This window comes from Cyanistes caeruleus, chromosome 1, assembly GCF_971803275.1.
Source record: "Cyanistes caeruleus chromosome 1, bCyaCae1.hap1.1, whole genome shotgun sequence".
NCBI lineage: Eukaryota > Metazoa > Chordata > Aves > Passeriformes > Paridae > Cyanistes > Cyanistes caeruleus.
In genome coordinates this window covers 130,433,039-130,452,877 of record NC_141701.1, presented here as the reverse complement: position 1 = coordinate 130,452,877, position 19,839 = coordinate 130,433,039, and the positions used below count along the sequence as shown (strand labels likewise).

At 38.5% G+C, this 19,839-nt stretch overlaps 1 protein-coding gene across 3 annotated transcripts; it reads left to right on the top strand.

Moving 5' to 3' along the window:
• Positions 1–6,220: 6,220 nt before the first annotated feature.
• GTPBP10 (GTP binding protein 10) lies at positions 6,221–18,990 on the top strand. Of its 3 annotated transcripts, none has more exons than XM_086858075.1 (10): positions 6,221–7,050; positions 7,474–7,667; positions 7,761–7,852; positions 8,870–9,014; positions 11,517–11,590; positions 12,528–12,580; positions 15,446–15,553; positions 16,047–16,124; positions 17,044–17,167; positions 17,920–18,990. In XM_086858075.1, exons 1-10 carry the CDS (start codon positions 7,018–7,020, stop codon positions 18,144–18,146), a joined length of 1,128 nt encoding a protein of 375 aa, XP_086714201.1. In that variant the 5' UTR covers positions 6,221–7,017; the 3' UTR covers positions 18,147–18,990. The 3 variants fall into 3 exon arrangements, with proteins under 3 accessions (XP_086714201.1, XP_086714194.1, XP_086714208.1); XM_086858068.1 differs by having other exon boundaries at positions 6,257–6,692; XM_086858082.1 differs by having other exon boundaries at positions 6,297–7,050; positions 7,479–7,667.
• The last annotated feature ends 849 nt before the right edge of the window (positions 18,991–19,839 follow it).

Sequence of the window (19,839 nt, the reverse complement as noted above, 5' to 3'; positions counted from 1 at the left end):
CCTGTGGGAGAATGCCACCTGGAACAAAGATGAACCCATGAATTCAAGTTTGCAGAGATCAAGGTTACTGGCAATTAATAAACCTGTGAAATGTTACATGAAGTTTGTAGGATGGAAGCATCATGAAGACAGTCACTGATCATGTTTATTAAGTTAGTCATTAACATTTCTATTTCAGAACAAGAAAAGGAAAGTCAAGAAAAATCAATCTGTGACCACCTTTGTAAAATCTAATGTACCTGAAGGCTATGTAAAAGCTTGGGCTGAAGGGGAAAGTCCTTAAAGCAGAGAACTTATCCATGTGCTTTGGAAAGATTTTTTTAAGCTAACGACTAAATATAAATGGGATTTAGAGAAAAACTGTGATGTGTTCTTAATTCTGCAGGACTTCCAAAAGAATTCCTAAGCTACAGCATACACTACATGTAAACCCAAGGACTCCAGCACAGTTGCTTGACGTGGAGTTTTATTAGGTAGCTCATATGGCTCATAGTAAAAGTGTCTATTTTGGGGATTTTTAATTTTTTAGTTGATAGATGAATCTGGGCAAAATAAAACGTTTCCCTCAAAATTCTTCCAACATTTATACTTTTCCATAGGATGTGTTTTAAACTACTGTACTTTCACTTACTCCTGCTATTATGGAAGCTGAGGTGCTTCCATCTAGTGGGACTTTATTGTACTGAAGAGCGTATCTTTGGTATTGGTTAAATCTCTTTATCTTTCTCTATAAAAGTGTAAAAGTAATACATCAATGTTTTACAATATTTGGACCTCGGGTATGTTGGTGAAATTACTTCTGTCAATTAGAAAGACCATTATGCCAACTTACCAGCTGTGTGCATGTTCAGAAAGGCAAGGAAAGAAAAATTGACTTTGGTTTTTTTATTATTTTGACTCTACTTTAAATAAAGCTGTATTGCTAAAATATTCCAGCTTTATTTCTACATATTTCCATAGAAGTTAGTTCTTTTCTAGACTGAGAAAAACACCACATATAGCACAAATTTCAAAAAATTGCTGGTGAAAGTTTTAAAATTGTTGGGGGAAGAGATTTTATGGCTGCTTCTTGTTAGAATTGATGACAGTACACTACTTAGTAATTTGTACCATGAGAGAAAAGAGAGGGGTAAAACTATGATTTGAGGTGGCTGTACCCTTGTGATTTTCAAGCAATCATATACAAATACGTGAAGTACACAGTAAGAAGGAAAGAGCAGGAACTGAAGAATTATTTATCACAAAACTCAGAATATGCATTGGCTATGTATAAATCAGTTTGGAAACCTTTAAAATGCTACCAGCCTTTTGTGACTGAATTATATATATCTCTGTGACATGGGCACACTTGTACGTAAACAGGATTGATTCACTGAGGATAAAGAATTGAGTCACCCTCTGCATCACTGATTAGCAGCTTCTGAAATAAAAAAATGACAGAGTGATGTTCTGCCATCAGGCTTGACACTGAAGTGCTCCCAGACCTGTTACTGAAGATCAAGTATGACACACCCAATGCAATCAGTGGACAAAGGTGATAGAATCAGTCCTGCCCTGGCAAACAGAGCCTCTTCAGGAGACCAGATACATTTTTGAAGTTAGGTATTGACAATGAAACATCTAAATATCCTCAAATTTCAGAGTGTTTAATGATTCTGTTTCAGTAATTCTTAGCATCATGTATGTGTGATGAGCCACTTACAGATTCCAGAAAACACACAGTGCCACACTTCAAATGAAATGTTGCTTAATTCCCTGCTGGAACGAGCTTGTTGGCAGAAACTTGCTTTCTCTTGAAACAAATCTAGTGTTACATCAATAAATTTAACATCTTCAACTCATAACATACAGGAGACCATCTCTTTATTTCTGTTTCTTGAGGTCAAGTTGTGGATTAATTACATGAGATGAATGAACACTGGTTAGTAGCTCTGCTGGCATCTCTGAGCCAGTCTGCACATTAACATGTTAATCTCCTGCTGTGTGTTAAGGAAGTGCAGCACACTGAATTTATGGCTCTGCTAAGTAGACCAGCTTCAGACCAGGCTGCTCTTAATAGCTGAAAGGACTAAATTGAAACCCTGTGTACCACAAAAGCAGAACACGGCACAAAACCAGGGTGTCATTTGATACATACCTGTACTGATATCCAAGCAGGGCTCTGGGCCTGTGACTTGATCCTTGAAGAACTATCTGCAACTTACCTGTGCTTTTTTAATCTCACTTAAAAGTTCTTTTGCTTATTTCCTTCTTTCTATTATTTTCTATAGAATGCTGACATCATATGCTTTACTGAAGTCACAGTAACACAATCTAACTGTTGCATTTGTAAGGACTTCTGAACCTTGCCTACTATTCAGAGAAAACTGACAGGTCCTTCCCATATTATTAATCATAAATCTGGACAAAATGTTCTGCTGTTTGTACTATGAATTGGCATGGTAACACAGAACAGGAAGATCCTCCTGAATGACAGGGTCTAGTTCCCTGCCACTTCAAAAAAGCTCTATTATACAATCACCACACACATTTATCAAGTGCCATATTAAAAATAGAAATATTTTTGTTCCCACTAGTTCCATGGAAAGGCACTTTCATTAGTCAATTGCAGAAATGTCTAGAAACATTATTCTGGTTTCCTGATAGATTTATTACTGAATAGTACAGACCTGTTTGTTCTTGTGTCTTTCCCCTTCATTTAAATGGTTTTCATCCTTCATGTTTACTTTCCTGATATATTTATAGACAGCACTTGTGTCTCCTCTGTGGTTTTGTTTTATTGCAGTAAACAAGCTGAGCCATCCTAAGATCTGTTCCTTTGAAAGGCTCTCAAGGTCTCTGGTGATGAACCTAACTTCCCTCTGGCCCTCTCTTAGTTCAACCTTAGCTCAGCTATAGAATAATGGATTAGGTTTTCACAGTACCTCAAACGAGATTTTACCTGGGTCTTACACAATGACATTATTGCCTCCCTACATTAAATGAAATCCATCTCCTGAGATACTTCCTTGTGGTGGTTTAATCCCAGCCAGCAACTAAAGCACCATGCAGCTGCTCCCTCACTCCCTCATGAGCAGGGTGGGGGAAAGAACTGGAAGTGTAAAAGTGAGAAAACTTGTGGGGTTATATACAGACAGTTCAACAGGGGAAGCAAAAGCTGTGCAGCAAACAAAGCAAAACAAGGAATTCATTCACAAATTCCCATGGGCAGGCTGGTGTTCAGCCATCTCCAGAAAAGCAGGGGCCTGTCACACGTAACAGTGGCTTGGGAAGACAAACACCATGACTGAACTGTTCTTCTTTCCTTCTTCTTTCCCTGACTTTTTTTACTGGTCATGATGCCACATAGTATGGGAGATGGTTTGGTCAGTTGGGGCCAGCTGTCCAGACCGTGTCCCTTCCCAGTTTCCCATGAACTCACTGACAGACTGGGGTGAGGAACAGAAAAGGTCTCAGCTCCATGCAAGCCCTGCTCAGCAACACCTAAAAATTCCCTGCACTATCAACACTCTTCTTAGCACAAATCTAAACCACAGCCCCATTCTAGTTACTGTGAAAAAAATTATCCCAGCCAAAAGTAGCACATTTCTGTACTTACGGTGATTCCTAAGTATATCTCATTTCCAAATTTCATGAGCATACTCTTACTGATTTTATCAGGACTACTACAAAAAATATCAAATAAGACTATCCTAAAACTAACCCTTTAAGCCTGGCATCTTTCTTTTCAACCTTATTTGTGGCTATCTCATTTTTCAGTTTTTCTTCTAACCCAAATAAGCTCATTCATACCCAGGTGATACCATATCAAATGTTTTTGGGAATTAATACAGCAAACGTGAGTTTTTCCAAAGCTTTGCAGTGAGTCTGAGGTCAGGTTTCAGGGTCTGTGGTTGGCCAGGTCACTTTTCTTCTTTTCAAAGATAAGAAATTACAGTTCAAGTTCAGCTGACCTAACTTAGAGAGAGAGATGGAGATCACAGGGAGCTGTTCATGACGTGGTTGCACCTCTGGAGACATCAGAGTATGGGAGTCTCAGCCTGCAAGCCCTCAGGTAAATTCCCCAAGGACAAGGCCAGGCCCACATTTGCTACTTTTCAGTAATGACATTCTAAACTGATCACTTCAAAACACTTCCCACTAAATGTTACATATTACCTGCTACACAGCTGCAGATGTGGTCTCCATGATCTGAAAGCACAACATGGGAGTTCTGAATTTTTTGCTGTGGTGATAATTTCTGTTCTGCCAATCACATGAACTTAAAGATTCTGCTGGGACATTTAGGATGCATAAGGCATACCACTGTTTTCTAAATCTTTTACAAATTATTTTATTATGTAGCAGGTAACATGCATTGTTAAAGTTATTTTTAGTATTAAATTACTGTAAATGGTAATGATTCTTCTCAGGCAGCTAGCAGGTGCAAACAAGAATGTAAAGCCTTGTGGAAAAGCTGTAAGAAGGAACATAAAAATATTTACTTTTTGATGAGGAATAGTGCTTAAGAAAAAACACAATAAAAACATGCTCATTTTGTCAAAGAAATATTTATCTACAAAATAGAGGCTTATGAAAGAACTTGGGGGTGATTTTTTTCCTCTGCTCTGCTCTCATGAGATTCCACCTGGAATACTGTGTGGAATTCTGGTGCTCCCAACACAAGGACATTGAACTGTTGAAGCAAGCCCAGAGGAAGCCATGAAGTTGCTAAGGGGACTGGAGCATCTCCCCTCTGAAGACAGGCCAGGAAAATTTGGGCTGTTTGGCCTGGAGAAGACTGTGTTGAGACTTTATAGTAACCTTCAAGTATGTGGAGTGGCCGTACAGGGAAGCTGGAGAGTGACTTATCTGAAACTGTAGTGATAGTACAAGTGGAAGTAGGTTCAGACTAAAAGTGGAAATTAGGAATTAGGTTAGATACAAGGAAGGAATACATAAAGGAAATGTCCTTTACTGTGAGGGTCGTAAACACTGGCACAGGTTGCCCAGAGAAACAGAGATACCTCATCCCTGGAAGTGTTCAAGGCCAGGCTGGCAAGGGTTTTGGAGCAACCTGGTCTAGTGGGAGGTGTCCCTGCTTGTGAAAGGGGGATTGGAACTGGATGGAATTGGAACTCCCTTCCAATACAAGTCATTCTATGACTCTATGTTTTTTCACCAGTTTTACGCTTCAGACCTTACTGATGTCACAATTTACAAAATCATTTCTTAGATTTGTGAACATTTAAAAAATGTGAAACACTTTAAGCCTTATTAAAGCCATGTATTTTTAACTGTCATACAGTGAGAAATCAAGTTGTGATTTGTGTCAATAAAATAGCACCCACCTATGTATGTGTGTATGTGAGCAATGCAGACAGAGACCATGGGATTACGATAAAGAAGAGTTTTAAGAGTCAGCTGAAGTAAGGCATGGAAGTAAGGTGTAACAAGGTAACTATATAACAGTAAACTTTTAGCTAAAATTTGTTTTAACAACAAAATTGTAATTACCTACAAGTAATTAATATAAGCTTTAAACTACCTTGTAGTGTAAGTTCCAAATTATCCTATAAACTGTGTTTTTTTGAGTATAGAAGAATTTGTAATCACTTAAAAAGGGGAAGTAGGACTAACATGAACTGAGAGGCCTTACAAAGGCATTTTGAAACATGCTGACTTTAATTTTTGTAATAACTGAGGAAGAGGCCCTATGAAGACATTTTTTAGACATGCTAGCTTTAGGTTGTGGAATGACTAAAAGAAAGCTTGCAAAATGTATGCTGACTAACAGAATATATATGCTTGCTTAGACAAACTGCATAACCAAAAATAATGCTAGTGGAAAAAAAGATATTTTAAAAGAAGAATGGGAGGCTGGAGAGACATCAGAAGACCATCTTGGACCACTTCCCCAACAGATCTTCAAAAGCCACAACTGCTGATTATGAAGGAAAGCAGGTAGAAAATAACTGAGAATTTGAGGAAGTGAAATGCCTAGAATGGTATAAGAAGATTGCCATTCAAACCCTGAATTTGTGTGTTGCTTGGGGCAGATACCCCCACACACCCAGTGCTGTAAAATTTACTCACCTTTTATCAAACAAATTAATAAATTTGCTATATTGCTTGATGTATTGGCAAGTCTAGCTTTTCATTTATAAGAATACTTGTCCTGTAAAAGAGCATAATTTTAAGGTCTCAGTTTCTTGAAGGAGAGCACACCAGCATATGACCTACAGCCTTTAACAGGTCCAGCACACAGCAGTGAGCCAGCACACAGGTTCCAAGGAGAGGACACGCTGCTGGAACCAAAACCTCTCCCCTCAGGCACTCCTGTTGCTGCCAATTTAGGGACTCTCTAAACACCGACAGAGCCAGGTTTATAAATCTCTCCTTTCTAAGGGAGACATCGTTTATTCTGCGAAGGGTGCGAGGTGGAAGTCTTCCACAAATCAAGCATACCAATTCTCAAGACTTTATATACATATTTTAGTAAGCAAATAAGTCAAAGTTCATCAGCCATCTAGTTATTAATTAGTATTCTATCTTCTGCTGCTTAAATTATTATTTTCTTTCTAGTCTTTTCTTTCTAATTAGTCCACATGCTCAGTCTTGTGTTCTTTCGATTTGGCGTACTGGTGGTGGCCACCTCCCACTGCTGGATTGTAAAGGCCGTGGAGTGGCGCCCATCCCTGGCATTACACAGGGTACGGGGACCTGTGGCGCCAGCCAAGGGACAAGAGACCCAGCAGGTGACAAGAGATAGCCAGTGACATAGCAGGAGCCGCCGGCTCCACAGGACTGTGTGATACAAGCCCAGGTGGTGCTTTGCCCCGGGTCTCTCCTTTGAGGTTTCACTGCTGAGGGAGCCCGCGGGCCGGGCCGCGCCTGCGCGGCTGCAGCGCCGGAGCGGGGCCGCTTCTCTGCTGGCGCCGTGCGGCAGCCGGAGCCGGCCCGCCCTCCTGCCCCGTGCCCTGTGCACAGCCACGGGCCTGGGCCTGAGCCTGGGCCCGAGCGGCGGCCGCTCCCGCCATGGTGCGGTGCGGCGCGGCGGTGCTGCGGAAGGTCAGTGCGGCCGGCCCGGGGAGCGGCGGGGATAGAGCCGCAGGCAGCGCTCGGGTGGCGGGGAGGGCTGGCGGGGAGCCGCGGTCCAGCTTGCGGGGTCTCTCCGGGGGTTCCCGTGTGCCGGGTGGCGCAGGCCGGTTCCCGTCCTGAGCCGTGCTGGCCGCAGCGCCCGGCGCCCGTCAGGGCCCGTCGGCGATGTCCCGGGGGGCGGCACACGCGGCTCTCCGGCCCAGCCCGGCCCTGCGCGCCGTGAGGTGTCGCTGCCGGGGAAGACATGCCAAACACTGATTAAAAACTACGCTCTGCTTTCGGAAGTTTCATCTATTGACAGGAAAGATCAGTCCAAGAGATTTTTCACACATTTCCATAAGCGAAATATAAACGGAACGTAATTAGCTGATGTTGAACCTGTTGTTTTATTAGTACAGCAACTTCATCGACAATTTGCGGGTCTATGTGAGAGGAGGAACTGGTGGAATGGGTTACCCTAATCTGGGAGGGGAAGGAGGAAGAGGTGGTGATGTCTGGTTCGTCGCCCGTGACAAGACTACCTTAAAGAACATTAGGGAGAAATATCCCCAGAAGCGGTTTGTAGCTGGAACAGGAGCCAACAGCAGGTAAGAATCTATTTAATGAGAATTGTTACTTTCAGCTTTACCTGAAAGCAAAATGGCAGCTTAAGTTACTAATCCTGGTTTAATATTTCCCAGTGTTACAGCTCTGAAAGGTGAAAAAGGAAAAGATTGTGAAGTTCATGTGCCTTTGGGAATTTCAGTTCTTGATGATGAGGGCAAGCAGATTGGTAAGAACATTTGCTTTGTTTTAAGGTATCTAATGTTTGTCACATTTATTGATAACATTGAGTGGATTTCTAGTACTAGGATGTTTTAAGGTTACACATTTTCCAAAATATGGCTGTGTTTTTCTTTGTTCGGACAAAGAGTTGACAAATATACTGTAGAAAGTGTTGGAAAAGTAGGGACCCCTTCCAGAAATTAGCAGTAGTTGGTTTGTATCACTACATACAAGTCCTTTACTGTTGGAAGCAAGTGTTAAAGGCTGGAAGCCATGCTGATCCTCCACAAAACCATTAATGACCTCACATAAATTATGTGAGGTCATAAACCCAAGTAAATGTCCGTATGTCTTTATGAATTACGAAAAGACCAAAGATCCTTGCTGAATGTCAACATTTTAGATTACTTAAAATGCATATCTGTTTTTTACTCACCAGGAAGATCTCTTCCAGTACTACTCTTTGAATATCTCTCAATGGTTCATTTGCAGTTTCTCAGAGTTTTTGTTTTTCAGACTGTTTAGAATTAAAACTAAATTCTGAAATTGCCCTGGTTTGGATATTTAACTAGATTGAGGTATTGCAAGATTTGATAATAATTCAGGCATATCAGAGGGGTAAAGATATCCAAATATTGGTCTTTTTTTGTTGTTTTAATTATTCTGACCCTAAGGGAGATCTCACAGTCTGCATCTTAATGGAAAAATATGCACCATCTGAAAAGAGGCACATCTTATGAATGCATTATTGAATTCAAATATTGAAAGGTTCAGAACCTCCATCTTGGCCATACTTTGCCTGTCTGCAGTTTTCTTGAGGTGACTTGACTGTATGACAGAAGAATACTGGGGTGTGATGGCTTTCATTTGTTGCCAAACAAGGAAAATCACTGTGACCTTGAGGGCACAGTTCTTGCCAGGAAGCATATAGAAAATTGTCTCATAACTAGAGACACTTAAGTGGAAAATAACAGCTGAGCTACTGCAGGGGATTGTGTTTTTTCACTAACAAATTTATTTTCAGGAGAGCTAAATGCAGTAGGAGAGAGATTCTTAGCAGCTCGTGGAGGTCTTGGAGGCTCTTTGGCAACAAACTTTCTGCCTTGCAAGGGTCAGAAGAGAACTGTTCACCTTGATTTGAAACTTATAGCAGATGTTGGCTTAGTTGGGTAAGTACTGTAATTAGAAAACTAGTATTAGAAAACAAAGTAGTATATTTCAGATTAGATTTCAAAGAAATTTTTGATGATGAGTGTTAATTATGCATTTGCATTGTCATTTAAGTTATTTGCAATTTGAAAAAATTAGATTGAGTTTAAAGCTATTAAAATTAATTTTAACATTTTGAAAGTATTCATGATGTTTTGGTGAGTGAAGGGCTTCATGAATCAGGATAATACATAATTAGTAATTTAATTGTATTTAGCAGTTGCAGTGATAGCCACAATATTATTATCACAATATTTATTTAGTAGGTAGGAGGTGCAAAACAGAGCCAAGAACACTGCATATTGTATGTTTAACTTCATGGCACTGGCACAAGTAGATCCTTTCAGTAGCAATTCTGAAGTGAATTCCAAAGGCTGTTTCCTACTCTCCCCAAAAAACCAGCTTGTAATGTTGGAAGGAAGTAATTACAAACTACAACACTAGGACTTGCATATTGATGTTGCTGTTTTATAGCAAAGCAGATAAATATATTTTTATTTGGAGAAAGCTTTCAAGAACCTACACTTGTAGTGTAGTACAACTATTGTTCTATTCAGCATCTGCTAACATAAATCAGCCCTGTGCTCTTTATTAATAGAAAAACATAGGAAACACAAAATGATGAGTTTGAGGTGGAAATAATCTAGTTGGTATATACCAATAAAAAATGGAAGCTTGAAGACAGCATGGTTTTCTAACTTTTTGTTGTTGTTGTTGTTGTTAGAAATAATTTTGTTAATATAAAATTTCTCTAAAGTTACATAATTTTCAATTGGTCTTCAGTAATTACATGATAGAATTTTTTTCTTGTTTTGTTCAGTGTGAAAGTACAGGAGTTTTATGATGCTGTTGCTTCTTTAATCTTGTATTTTAGCTGACAGTTTGCCTTCAAAATGGATACAAAAATCATTATCATTCAATTAGAGAAGCATATAATTTTCTTATTGAGAATATGAATCAGCCTCCAATAGTTTGTGGTTGTTCTTTGATCTCTTTGTGTTTGCTATTTTCACCTTTTTTGTGAGTGGTTTGCTATTAGATCATGTTAAAAAAACCCTAAAATATGTAGACTTGAGAAAGGCCCATCAAGTTTGGGTACAGGTTGTGATGTGTTAGTCTAGGTTGCAATTTAAACTTCAAAGAACATATTCTGCTTCAGTGGAAACAAAGTGCTCTCTTGAGGATATGACCAGAGTAGCCTTCTGGAATGTCTTTAAGGCACCTTTGAACATCAGAGTGTATGAAAACTGCACTCAGTAGTTTCTCTGTTTTAACAAGAGTCATTAGGTTGCTTTATTTTTTTTAAGAAAGATTTGTGTGCAGCCCCTTTATAAAGGCATGTAGTATAGTACTAGCCTTGTTAACAGGCCACGGTTCTCCGTGTATTCGAGTGGAGAGTATTTGGTTTTCTGTGGGATACCTGCCTTTGTATCTTGTGACTGTGTTGAGTTATACAGTCTGTAGAAAGAGTTTTCTTTGCTCTTGCTGTGGTGAATATTTGTGAATTTGACTGGAACACAAGTCTTGTGTGGACTTTCTGGATGGAGTGCTAAGAAAAAGAACTGTAGTCTATCCTTTGATGTCAGGATTAACTTCAAGTTTTACATGTATCAAAGCTATTGTGCCCATTCCAGCTCGGGTTAATCTTTAAAACAAGTGGGTGTTACAATTTCAGTCTTAACTTAGGTTTCCACTTCAGTGGGTACATGAAGCTTTTATCTTTTATAAAAGCTGGTGTGTATCCCTTAAGGAACACTTCTGTGTAAGGATGCAGGTATAGCTATCCCTCGTAAAGGGAAAATGTTACAACAGGCAGGTGTGCACAGACCAGCTCCTAGGTGTTCTTTTAGGTTTACTTGGTAACAAAACAGGTTAGTATTAATTTCGGGGTCCCCCATACAGCTTTGCTGCCTTAAATCCACACATAAGCTGTGCACATGTGTGTCTGTGTACAGTCTCACTCAGAGTTTACATTTCCTTTGCTGTGTTAGCTAAACTCTAGCATAGGTATCCTTGGTATTTCAGGTGTAGACTTTGATAAACCATGATGTGTATGCTAAGAGACTATAAATCCAACTGGGAAGATAGGTTTGCATGACAGCTTTTTAGAATGCAAGCATAATTTACAAAATTAGCTATGGCACTTAAAGAGTGAATCCAGGTATGCCTGGATGGTAATGCTGTATTTCTGTCTGAGTGACTTTGAAGGGTTTCTCTTAAATATATTACACATGTATTTACATAACTCTCCTGCCTGCGTCCTTGGATTTAGAAAAATCATTCACATTTGATGTCAAAAATTAAATCATAATACCCTGGGTCTTGTTTGTTTTGTAAAAAAAAATAGTCTGAGTAGATGAGTGTGAAAATGAGTTGATAGCATCAAAGAAAACATTTGGAAATAAGTATACAGGAATCATATAGGTGTTTATTCAGTGTATCAATCCTGACTTTCCTTCTAGGTTTCCAAATGCGGGAAAGTCATCCTTGTTAAGCAAGATTTCTCATGCCAAACCTGAGATTGCAAATTATGCATGTAAGTTCATACTCTTATTTTTAGAGCAGTAGTATTTCCCAAGAGCAAAATGTCTTTTTCACTGACTTGCTTATAATAAAGGTTTATAATAAAGAATAGGGTATAGCAATGTTAACTGGCATTTTAATGATAAGAAATACTTCAAGGAGATACTTGCTGCCCCAGTGTCCAGTTTTTTATCCACCTCAGTTTTTCATGTATACACCTCCACAATTCTTCAACCTACTAATTCAGGGTCTATTTAGCATTTATTTTTTTCCTCAGCTCATTTTATTGCAACTGAGACTCTCAGTGGTGTGTAATATCCTCAGTCTACTGAATATGTACTGTCAAGTTCCTTTGCAAAAATATCTTGTATGCTTTAGAATTTGCTACCACTTGCAATAGATAAGATTTTGGGGTTTTAATCTGTCCACTGAAAAATGGACAGATTTTTTTATTATTTTTCTATCTGTAAATTAGAATTAGTTGTCTGATCTACTTTAATTAAAGAGTGCAGGTACTGATAATTCCTACTGACCTTTTTGCACCATTCCCAATTCTCTATGGCCTTTTCTTAGTTGGAAGAGTCCAATTTCACTTTACCTTTCACTGTTTTATCCCTGCTTGGGAGCTAATCCAAAGTCTAGGTAATAGTTTTTGTGTCTGAGACTTCTCTACCTTCACTGTTCCTATTTTGGGATGACTGGAGCAGAACTGCAAAAAGGGACAGGACTTGGTGAAGCACTGGATTTTTTATGGTCTAATTTGCATCTTTCTTATTTTGATTTCTCATTGCTCCTTTTCCTTTTCCTCTTTTTTTTTTTTTTTTTGCTACTGCACATTCATTTAATATGAATACACTGAGAAAGTCCTACAATATTTAAATGTTTTGTAACTTTAACATTTTTTTAAATGTTAAAACCAGTTTTATTTTCTTCCTGTCCCCTTGCCACAGTCACAACGATACAGCCTGAACTAGGAAAGATCATGTATGCGGATTATAAGCAGGTTGGTATGAAACTTCACTCTGATTGTTAAAGTTACATGGACTGACTATTTCTGTTCCTTAACAAAATTTCAGAAAGAGAATGAAAAATTTTAGTTATTTTTATGAAAACTTGTCTTTTCATAAGTGTAGCTATATGTACATGTCAAATGCAATTACATGGACTTAACAGGAGTTGTGGGAAAAGTACTGTTTTATGAAGTAATAATAAGAGAGTTTCATAGCTAAATATAGTGTTATGCTGTAGAGCTTATTTCAAGTCACTTTAATAAATAGCTTCTCATTTTCCCTTACCTTCTTTCTGTGGTTCTAATCCTGGCTTACAATCTTAGAGGTACAAAATTGTTTATGGAACTGAGATTGCTGTATACACTTACAAGTTTAGGACTTGAGAAAAATCACTGTTTCAGAGACCAGCCTGTTGTTTTTATTTAGAAGAAGCAAATTTTATGTAAGTTGCCTGTACAGAGAGCTGTGGACTGAGTGAGTAATTTTCAGAATGCAAATAGTGTTACATTTGTCCAATAGCTGAAGATCTACATTAGTGAATGGCAGGGAGTTTTGAGATTATAACCCTGTTACCTTAACTTCTTGTTATGACTTTCAAGGTTGGCTGCTCATTTTTTTATTTTTTTTTTTCATTTTTTTGTGTTTGTGGGGGTTTTGTTGGTTTGGTTTGATTTTTGGGGTGTAGGAGTGTTTTTTTGTTTGACGGTTTGGGTTTTTTAATTAAAAACTGAAATAGTATGACATGATAGTGATTACCTGAACAGCCAGGATAGTGCACTACCTGATAGGTGAGGCACCTGGGTCCAGTTCCTTTTGTGGCAAACTGTAGTTCTGAAAGACTGGTGGAGTTATAGCCCTACCACCTTAATTTTTGTGAACTCTGTACCACCCAGCTTCTTCAGACAAAAGTTGTCAGATAATTGTGCCTGGAATCCTTTCTGCAGTATCCACTGAGGAGGAAACCAGTGCTAAATGAGACTAGAGAGGCTCTTAGATTTTGGACCCCAGCTTCACTTAAAAGTTGCAGCAAATGTTTTCATTCCTCAAGCTTGAATCTTCTTTGATGTGCTTTTACTTTGTTTTTGAAGTGTATGATACATGCAGCAGTGGACTCATCACTTTCAAGATAAAAGGCGAGTGCATAAAAGGGTTTCAGATGAGTTAACCAGAAAAACATAACCCTCAGATATGAAAAGACAAAAAACTACTGTTTTTGCTTTCAGAACCGATAATGCTAGGGAGATTCAGTAGCTGATGCTTGAAACCTTCATTTAACAAACTTCAACAAAGCTGTGTAGGAAAGAAAATAAGTTTAGTTTGTCTGGTTCCCTGTAGAGATGAAGTATTTCTAAGGGATTTTTTTTTTTTGTATTCATTTTATCTTCTAGTTTAGGGTAGCTTATCCTAGAAAGCTATGCTGAAAATAAACAGGATTTTGCATAGGCCTTTCAAAAAACTGTCTGCCATGATTGAGGATCTCTTGCTCATACTGGTGTATCTTTCTCCAGCAAGAGATCTACTTCTTCTCCTGGCTTTCTTTTCTGAAGTCTTTTTGTCATAGCCAGTGATCCTTACTGTTGGTCATTTCTACAGTTCATGGTTTTTATACCACAGTTTTGGGTGCTGTATAGGAACTATGTGGACAAAATTCCTGTTTTCTAAAGTCGAGGGAATGAAGGGGTTGTGATCATGGAGAACTTCTAGGAGTAAAGGTATTCTCCATATTGCAGCTGCTGAAGCTGAAACAACATAAGCAATGTAATTAAGAGCAATAATTGAGGTGTCTTTCTTGTATCACTCAAGGGACAATGACTCATTTTCTCCTACAGAACATTGACATTTTTAAGGAGAAAAAATTTACTCATTTTATCTTAGTACAATATCAAAAAGAAAATACGTGCAAGTTTCTTGGTGCTGTCTGTCATTACTGCTTGTAAAAAAGATACAAAAGTAGAGGATCTGAGCAGAGTTGGGTTTCAAGTTTCAGTACCAGATCATGAAAACTAGCAGAAGCACTTACATTTTCTAACAGAGTATCTGAGCCCCCTTCTGCAATAAGTAGCACGCTGGAAATTTTATGGTATACTGGCTTTGGGTACTGTTCAGTTTAATGCAATTACTGTCTAAATGGGCATTAGATAGATTTGAAGACCCTACCTTTGCTCTTCTTTACTTCACTCTCTGTCTTAGTTTTCTATGACTTATTGAGTAGCTATTTTGATGGTTTCATTATCATCCTGCTCTTTTTTGGTTTGCCTCAGCTGTCCAGCAATCCTCTCAACAGCAGAGAAAATGACAAAGGTCCCTGTCCATTGTGGTAGTCTTTGCTGGGCTTTGGCTGATTGATTAATCAAACTCCCACTTGAGCTCAAGGACAGAAGTCAAATTCTTGTATCTTCTCATTCTCAGGGGAGCAGTGTAAAGTGGGTTTGTATTTGGAATAATAATGCTCTGTAGCCACAAGGAACAGGCATTATTTTATTTTCTAGTGACAGTTTGAATTCTGTACAAATGTGATAGCCTAACCTGCTCACCTTTCAGAGTCTGTTTTATTGTCTGGTAATAGCTAAATTTTGTAAGATCTCTGCTGAGGCTGAGGTATTATTATCCTCTATTTTATACTTTGCAGACAGCTATAAAAAATAGGCAGGAGGAATGTGAGGAGCACCAGGTCTGTGTAATAGCAGCATTTTGTCTAATGTGCTTCTAATCATAGATTGTAATTGTATTGAAACAGCCAATGCATATTATTTTGTCTGGGATCTTTTGTTTATGTGAAATGATAGTCACTGTATATAGTTTAAAGTCCCTGGGTTTGCTTACTGGAAGTATTTTGTTTGAAACTTTTGTTTTCCTAGATTTCAGTAGCTGATCTCCCAGGACTGATTGAAGGTGCGCATGCAAACAAAGGAATGGGCCACAGATTTCTCAAACATGTGGAAAGAACTAAACAGCTTCTCTTAGTTGTAAGTTAAATAAAATTTACAGTTTATTGAAATCAATGTGCAATAAATAAAATACATCTTAATTGCAATGTTGTTGGAATTTCTAAAATAATTTGTAATTTGCATGATTATCATAAATATAGCTGTAATTCTGTTTACAGAATGGAGCACTCAAATGACTAATGATAAATTAAATTCTTAAATAAAATTCATCATTGAAAATTTCCAGTTAATTTAGAACAGTGGTGTGTTCTAAGCATAACAAAAATGTGTTTGTTTGTTTTCTGTAAGATTCCCATAATAAGTTTAAAAACCAGACCTTTGAGAAACACTGTATTAGAAATAACCAGTTTGTGCCTCCAGCCTCTGATGTTTCTTTGCTGTATAGTTGCGGTGTGTTGTTTGCCCAGGAGTGAACACATGGACATTTCAGGGCAAAGTAGTTGATAGAGAGTACCTTGATACTGTAACATAATTTTACACCACAAAGCTGCTTTTTGTGTAACTTTTTCAGGTTGATATTTCTGGGTTTCAGCTGTCTGTCAAGACTCAGTTCAGAACAGCCTTTGAAACGATACTGCTTCTAACAAAGGTAAGTTCTCATCTTCAAATGTGACAGTTGTAGTTACATGTTGAGTCAAGAAAGCTTTGGTTGAGAAACATTCAAATGTCAGGGTGTCTTCTGGATTTACAATGCAAGTTCTGTTAACAAAGAGATTCCAAAATTATGAAGTCTCTATTTTTACTTGTCCAGGTTAAACCACTCTAGTTTATGTTGGGTACCACATAATTATTAATAGAATTGATTAATCTATGCAGCATGTGGGATATTTCCTACAGTAAATGTAAAAAGACACATCATTCTCAGTTCCCCAATCCAATAGCATTTTAAGAAGTAGAAATACGTGGTGACACTTAAAGCCCTGCCTCGATGCCCTTACTACATAGACTAACATAGGTAAGACATCAGGCCCCAGCTTTCCAGACATTCACTGTTTTCATCTCTTAACTATGTTTCTGATTAAAATAATTCATATTATATAATTTAAAATTTATTTCTAACTGTGTGACTTAAGTTGATAAATCTTCTAAATTTCAGGTATTGCTGCTTAGTTTTTTCAGGCTGTGATTTTCTAATATTAAAATGTTTAAGAATTATAACACTCTTCAAATTATTTTCTTACATGTTTTATAGATCTGAAGTTTTTCTGAAACTGATTTTGTGTTCATGGATGTCAGAATAAACAAAAAACAGAACTCTCATTCTTTTTGTAAAGGGCATTTCAGAATGAGGTGGCTTGTTTACCTGAAATTTGTCTTTGAGCAAAAAATTACTGAATCACTGAATATTATTTTTTTCTGTTCTTCAATATATCAGCCTTGAGCACCTGAGTCAAACTCGCAGCCGCTTGGGCAAGAAAGGCTAATTAAACAAAAGCAAGACAAGATGTAAAATTGAAGTAGCACTTGTTAAATGACAAATACTAAGGGAAATTTACTTTTCTTTCAAGGAACTGGAGCTGTACAAAGAGGAACTTGTAACAAAGCCTGCACTTCTTGCCATTAATAAAATGGATTTGCCTTGTGCAAAGGATAACTTGGATGAACTTATGACACAACTGAAGAATCCTCAGGGTAAATGAAGTTCCAACAGTAACTTTCATCAAAAGTAGTAGAAAGATTTCATATGGATAACTCTGTATTGGCAGAGAGATGTTTGAAACTGAAGTCAGCTATTAAATTTATTATTTGAACATATGTTTAAAATCACTACCTGCATTTAGAGCTCTGTTTATATGCATTTTTAGTGGCTTCACTGTTGGGAAAGGATTGTAATAAAATAGAGATATCCAGATGATCTTTCCCAACCATGATATGGGAAAGTAAGTTTCCAGTCTCAGTGTCTTCTGGAGGAAGAGTAACGTGCATAGAAGTACCCTTACAGTCACTGACATATAAACCACTTGTCATGTGACTTTGGCCTAAACACATGAAAAATCTGGACAGGTCTTTGTGGGTTTACTTCAATCTTGCAGTTACATTGGGGTGAATTGCTTTCTCTTCCCTGGAGTGTGTAGAAACCAGAAAGGCTTAAGACTGTACTCTCCCATATTCTGCAACTTGGGATTTCTTTGTACTTATTGGAAGTGTATAGAGTCCTCTCATGGCAGTATTAAGAATGGTGTAACTGCTATGTTAGCACTTGTCTTCTGAGATTTTTTAGATATATTTTAAAAGACTAATTAAGCAGATCATATGTATATTAATTGTAGTTATGTTTATAACTGTAGTTTATCGAAGTTTATTTTCTATTAATGGGATTTTATGGGCTTTGTAGTAATAAAGAATTAGGGGATTGTACTAACTCTTTCACTACTATTTTTCAGACTTCTTACACTTACTAGAGGAAGATATTATTCCAGCAAATACTCTTGAATTCAGAGAGGTGATTCCTATATCTACATACACTGGAGAAGGAATTGAGGAACTTAAAACATGTCTAAGAAAATCCATAGATGAGCAAGCAGAGGAGGTGAATGAAGAATATCGGAAAAAGAAACTCCTGCTTTTACAGACTTCCAAAGAACAAATGAATAGGAGCTGGCATTCCTGAATGGATGCAGCACATTTTAATATTTTAACTATGCACATGAAGCCTTTGTTGTGCAGACCTTCCATTTAATTTTTCCCTCTTCCATCATTGCCTGCTTCCCTCCATTTGTTTAGCCACTTGGGTAGGGCACAGTGGGGAAAGGGGCAAGTTTTCTTTATTTATGTTGGTTAAAAAGCTCAACAATGTAAAAACCAAAGTATGTGTAACTCAGAGCACTGCTTAACAACTGATGATCCCTGGAATATTTTTTGCCAAGTGAGAGGAATGGAGGGAATGTAACTTGCACAAAGGAGCAAGTTCAGCAACTCTTCTTGTCCTGTGGGCATTGGAAGAACAAAGGGAAGTTTCTAATGGAGGAATTTTCCACGGTCTGGGGCTTCTAAGGTGAACCAGTTCTCCTATTGTGACAGGCATTGGATTGTAGGGGTTTTGTTTGTTTTAAGGGTTTAAAGGAAAACACATATAAATGGCTGCAAGGAGGTGACTTGTAGGAGCACAAAAAGCAAGACTGATTTGTAATCTTGGAGGTTTTATTGACACCTGCTGGTGCCTGCTGTAGTCATCTTAGTTGCATAAATCCTGACTCCAAATTCCCATGGTTAATTTGTGATTCCCTCCTTTTATGGAATCGCTGGGTTTATGTTACGTTTAGGTGAAAAAAATGGCTTCTTCTCGACGGAGCTATACATTTTTGGAAATTTCTAGTATTCTAGATTTTGTATAACAAGAAGGCACACTTAGAGTTTACTCTGAAAAAAAATCAGAAGTCCTTTATTGTCAGGGTGTTTTCTGTTTTAAAGGTATTAAACTGATTATAAAGCAGAATAAGATTGAATACATCAAAGACTTCTAGTTTTGTTTTCTGATTTATGTGTCATACCCTGCTTCTTTAAATTTTGTTAAAGCATTCACTGGGAAGAAAGGTATGGTATCTCATAATGCATTTATTTTATCATTGGTACTGGTTCTTACTGTGATTTCCTTCTAATTTTACTGTGTTTGGGGCTAATATGCTTTCACTAAGGCTAAGAATAAGCTGTCATAATTTTTGCTATTCCGTTTTACAGAATTGCAGAATCACTTAGGTTAGGAAGAACCTGTGAGATTGAGTCCAACCAAAGATCGAACACCACCTTATCAACTAGACCATGGCATTCAGTGCCACATCCACTCTTTCCTTAAACACCTCTACCCTCCACCATCCTGGGCAGCCCATTACCCTTTCTGTGAAGAAATTCCTCATAATGTCCAATACGAATTTGCCCAGGCACAGATTGAGGCCATGTCCTCTTACCCTGTGGCTGGTTGCCTTGGAGACCCACCTGGCTACAGCCTCCTTTCAGGGGCTTGTACAGTGATAACATCACCCCTGAGCCTCCTTTTCTGCAGGCTATTTCATAGCCGAAAATAGCATTTTGGTTTTTTACAGACTTTGCGAGCACCGGTCTTAACCTCACTTCTAGAGGGGGGAGCGGGGAGGTGTTTGGACGAAGAGCCAGCATGGCTTGATCGGAGCTGTCCGCCGTGGGCCGTAGCTGCCTGTAGTAGTCAGGTTCCTCCGCGCTGCGGTTATCGGTTATAGCCGGCTTATCGGAGGGACGTGTTTTAGAGCACCGGCGTTCTCGGCCGGGGGCAGCGGCGATCTCCGCGGTGAGCGGAGAGCCGCGGGCGGGGCCGCGCCGCCGGCAGTCGC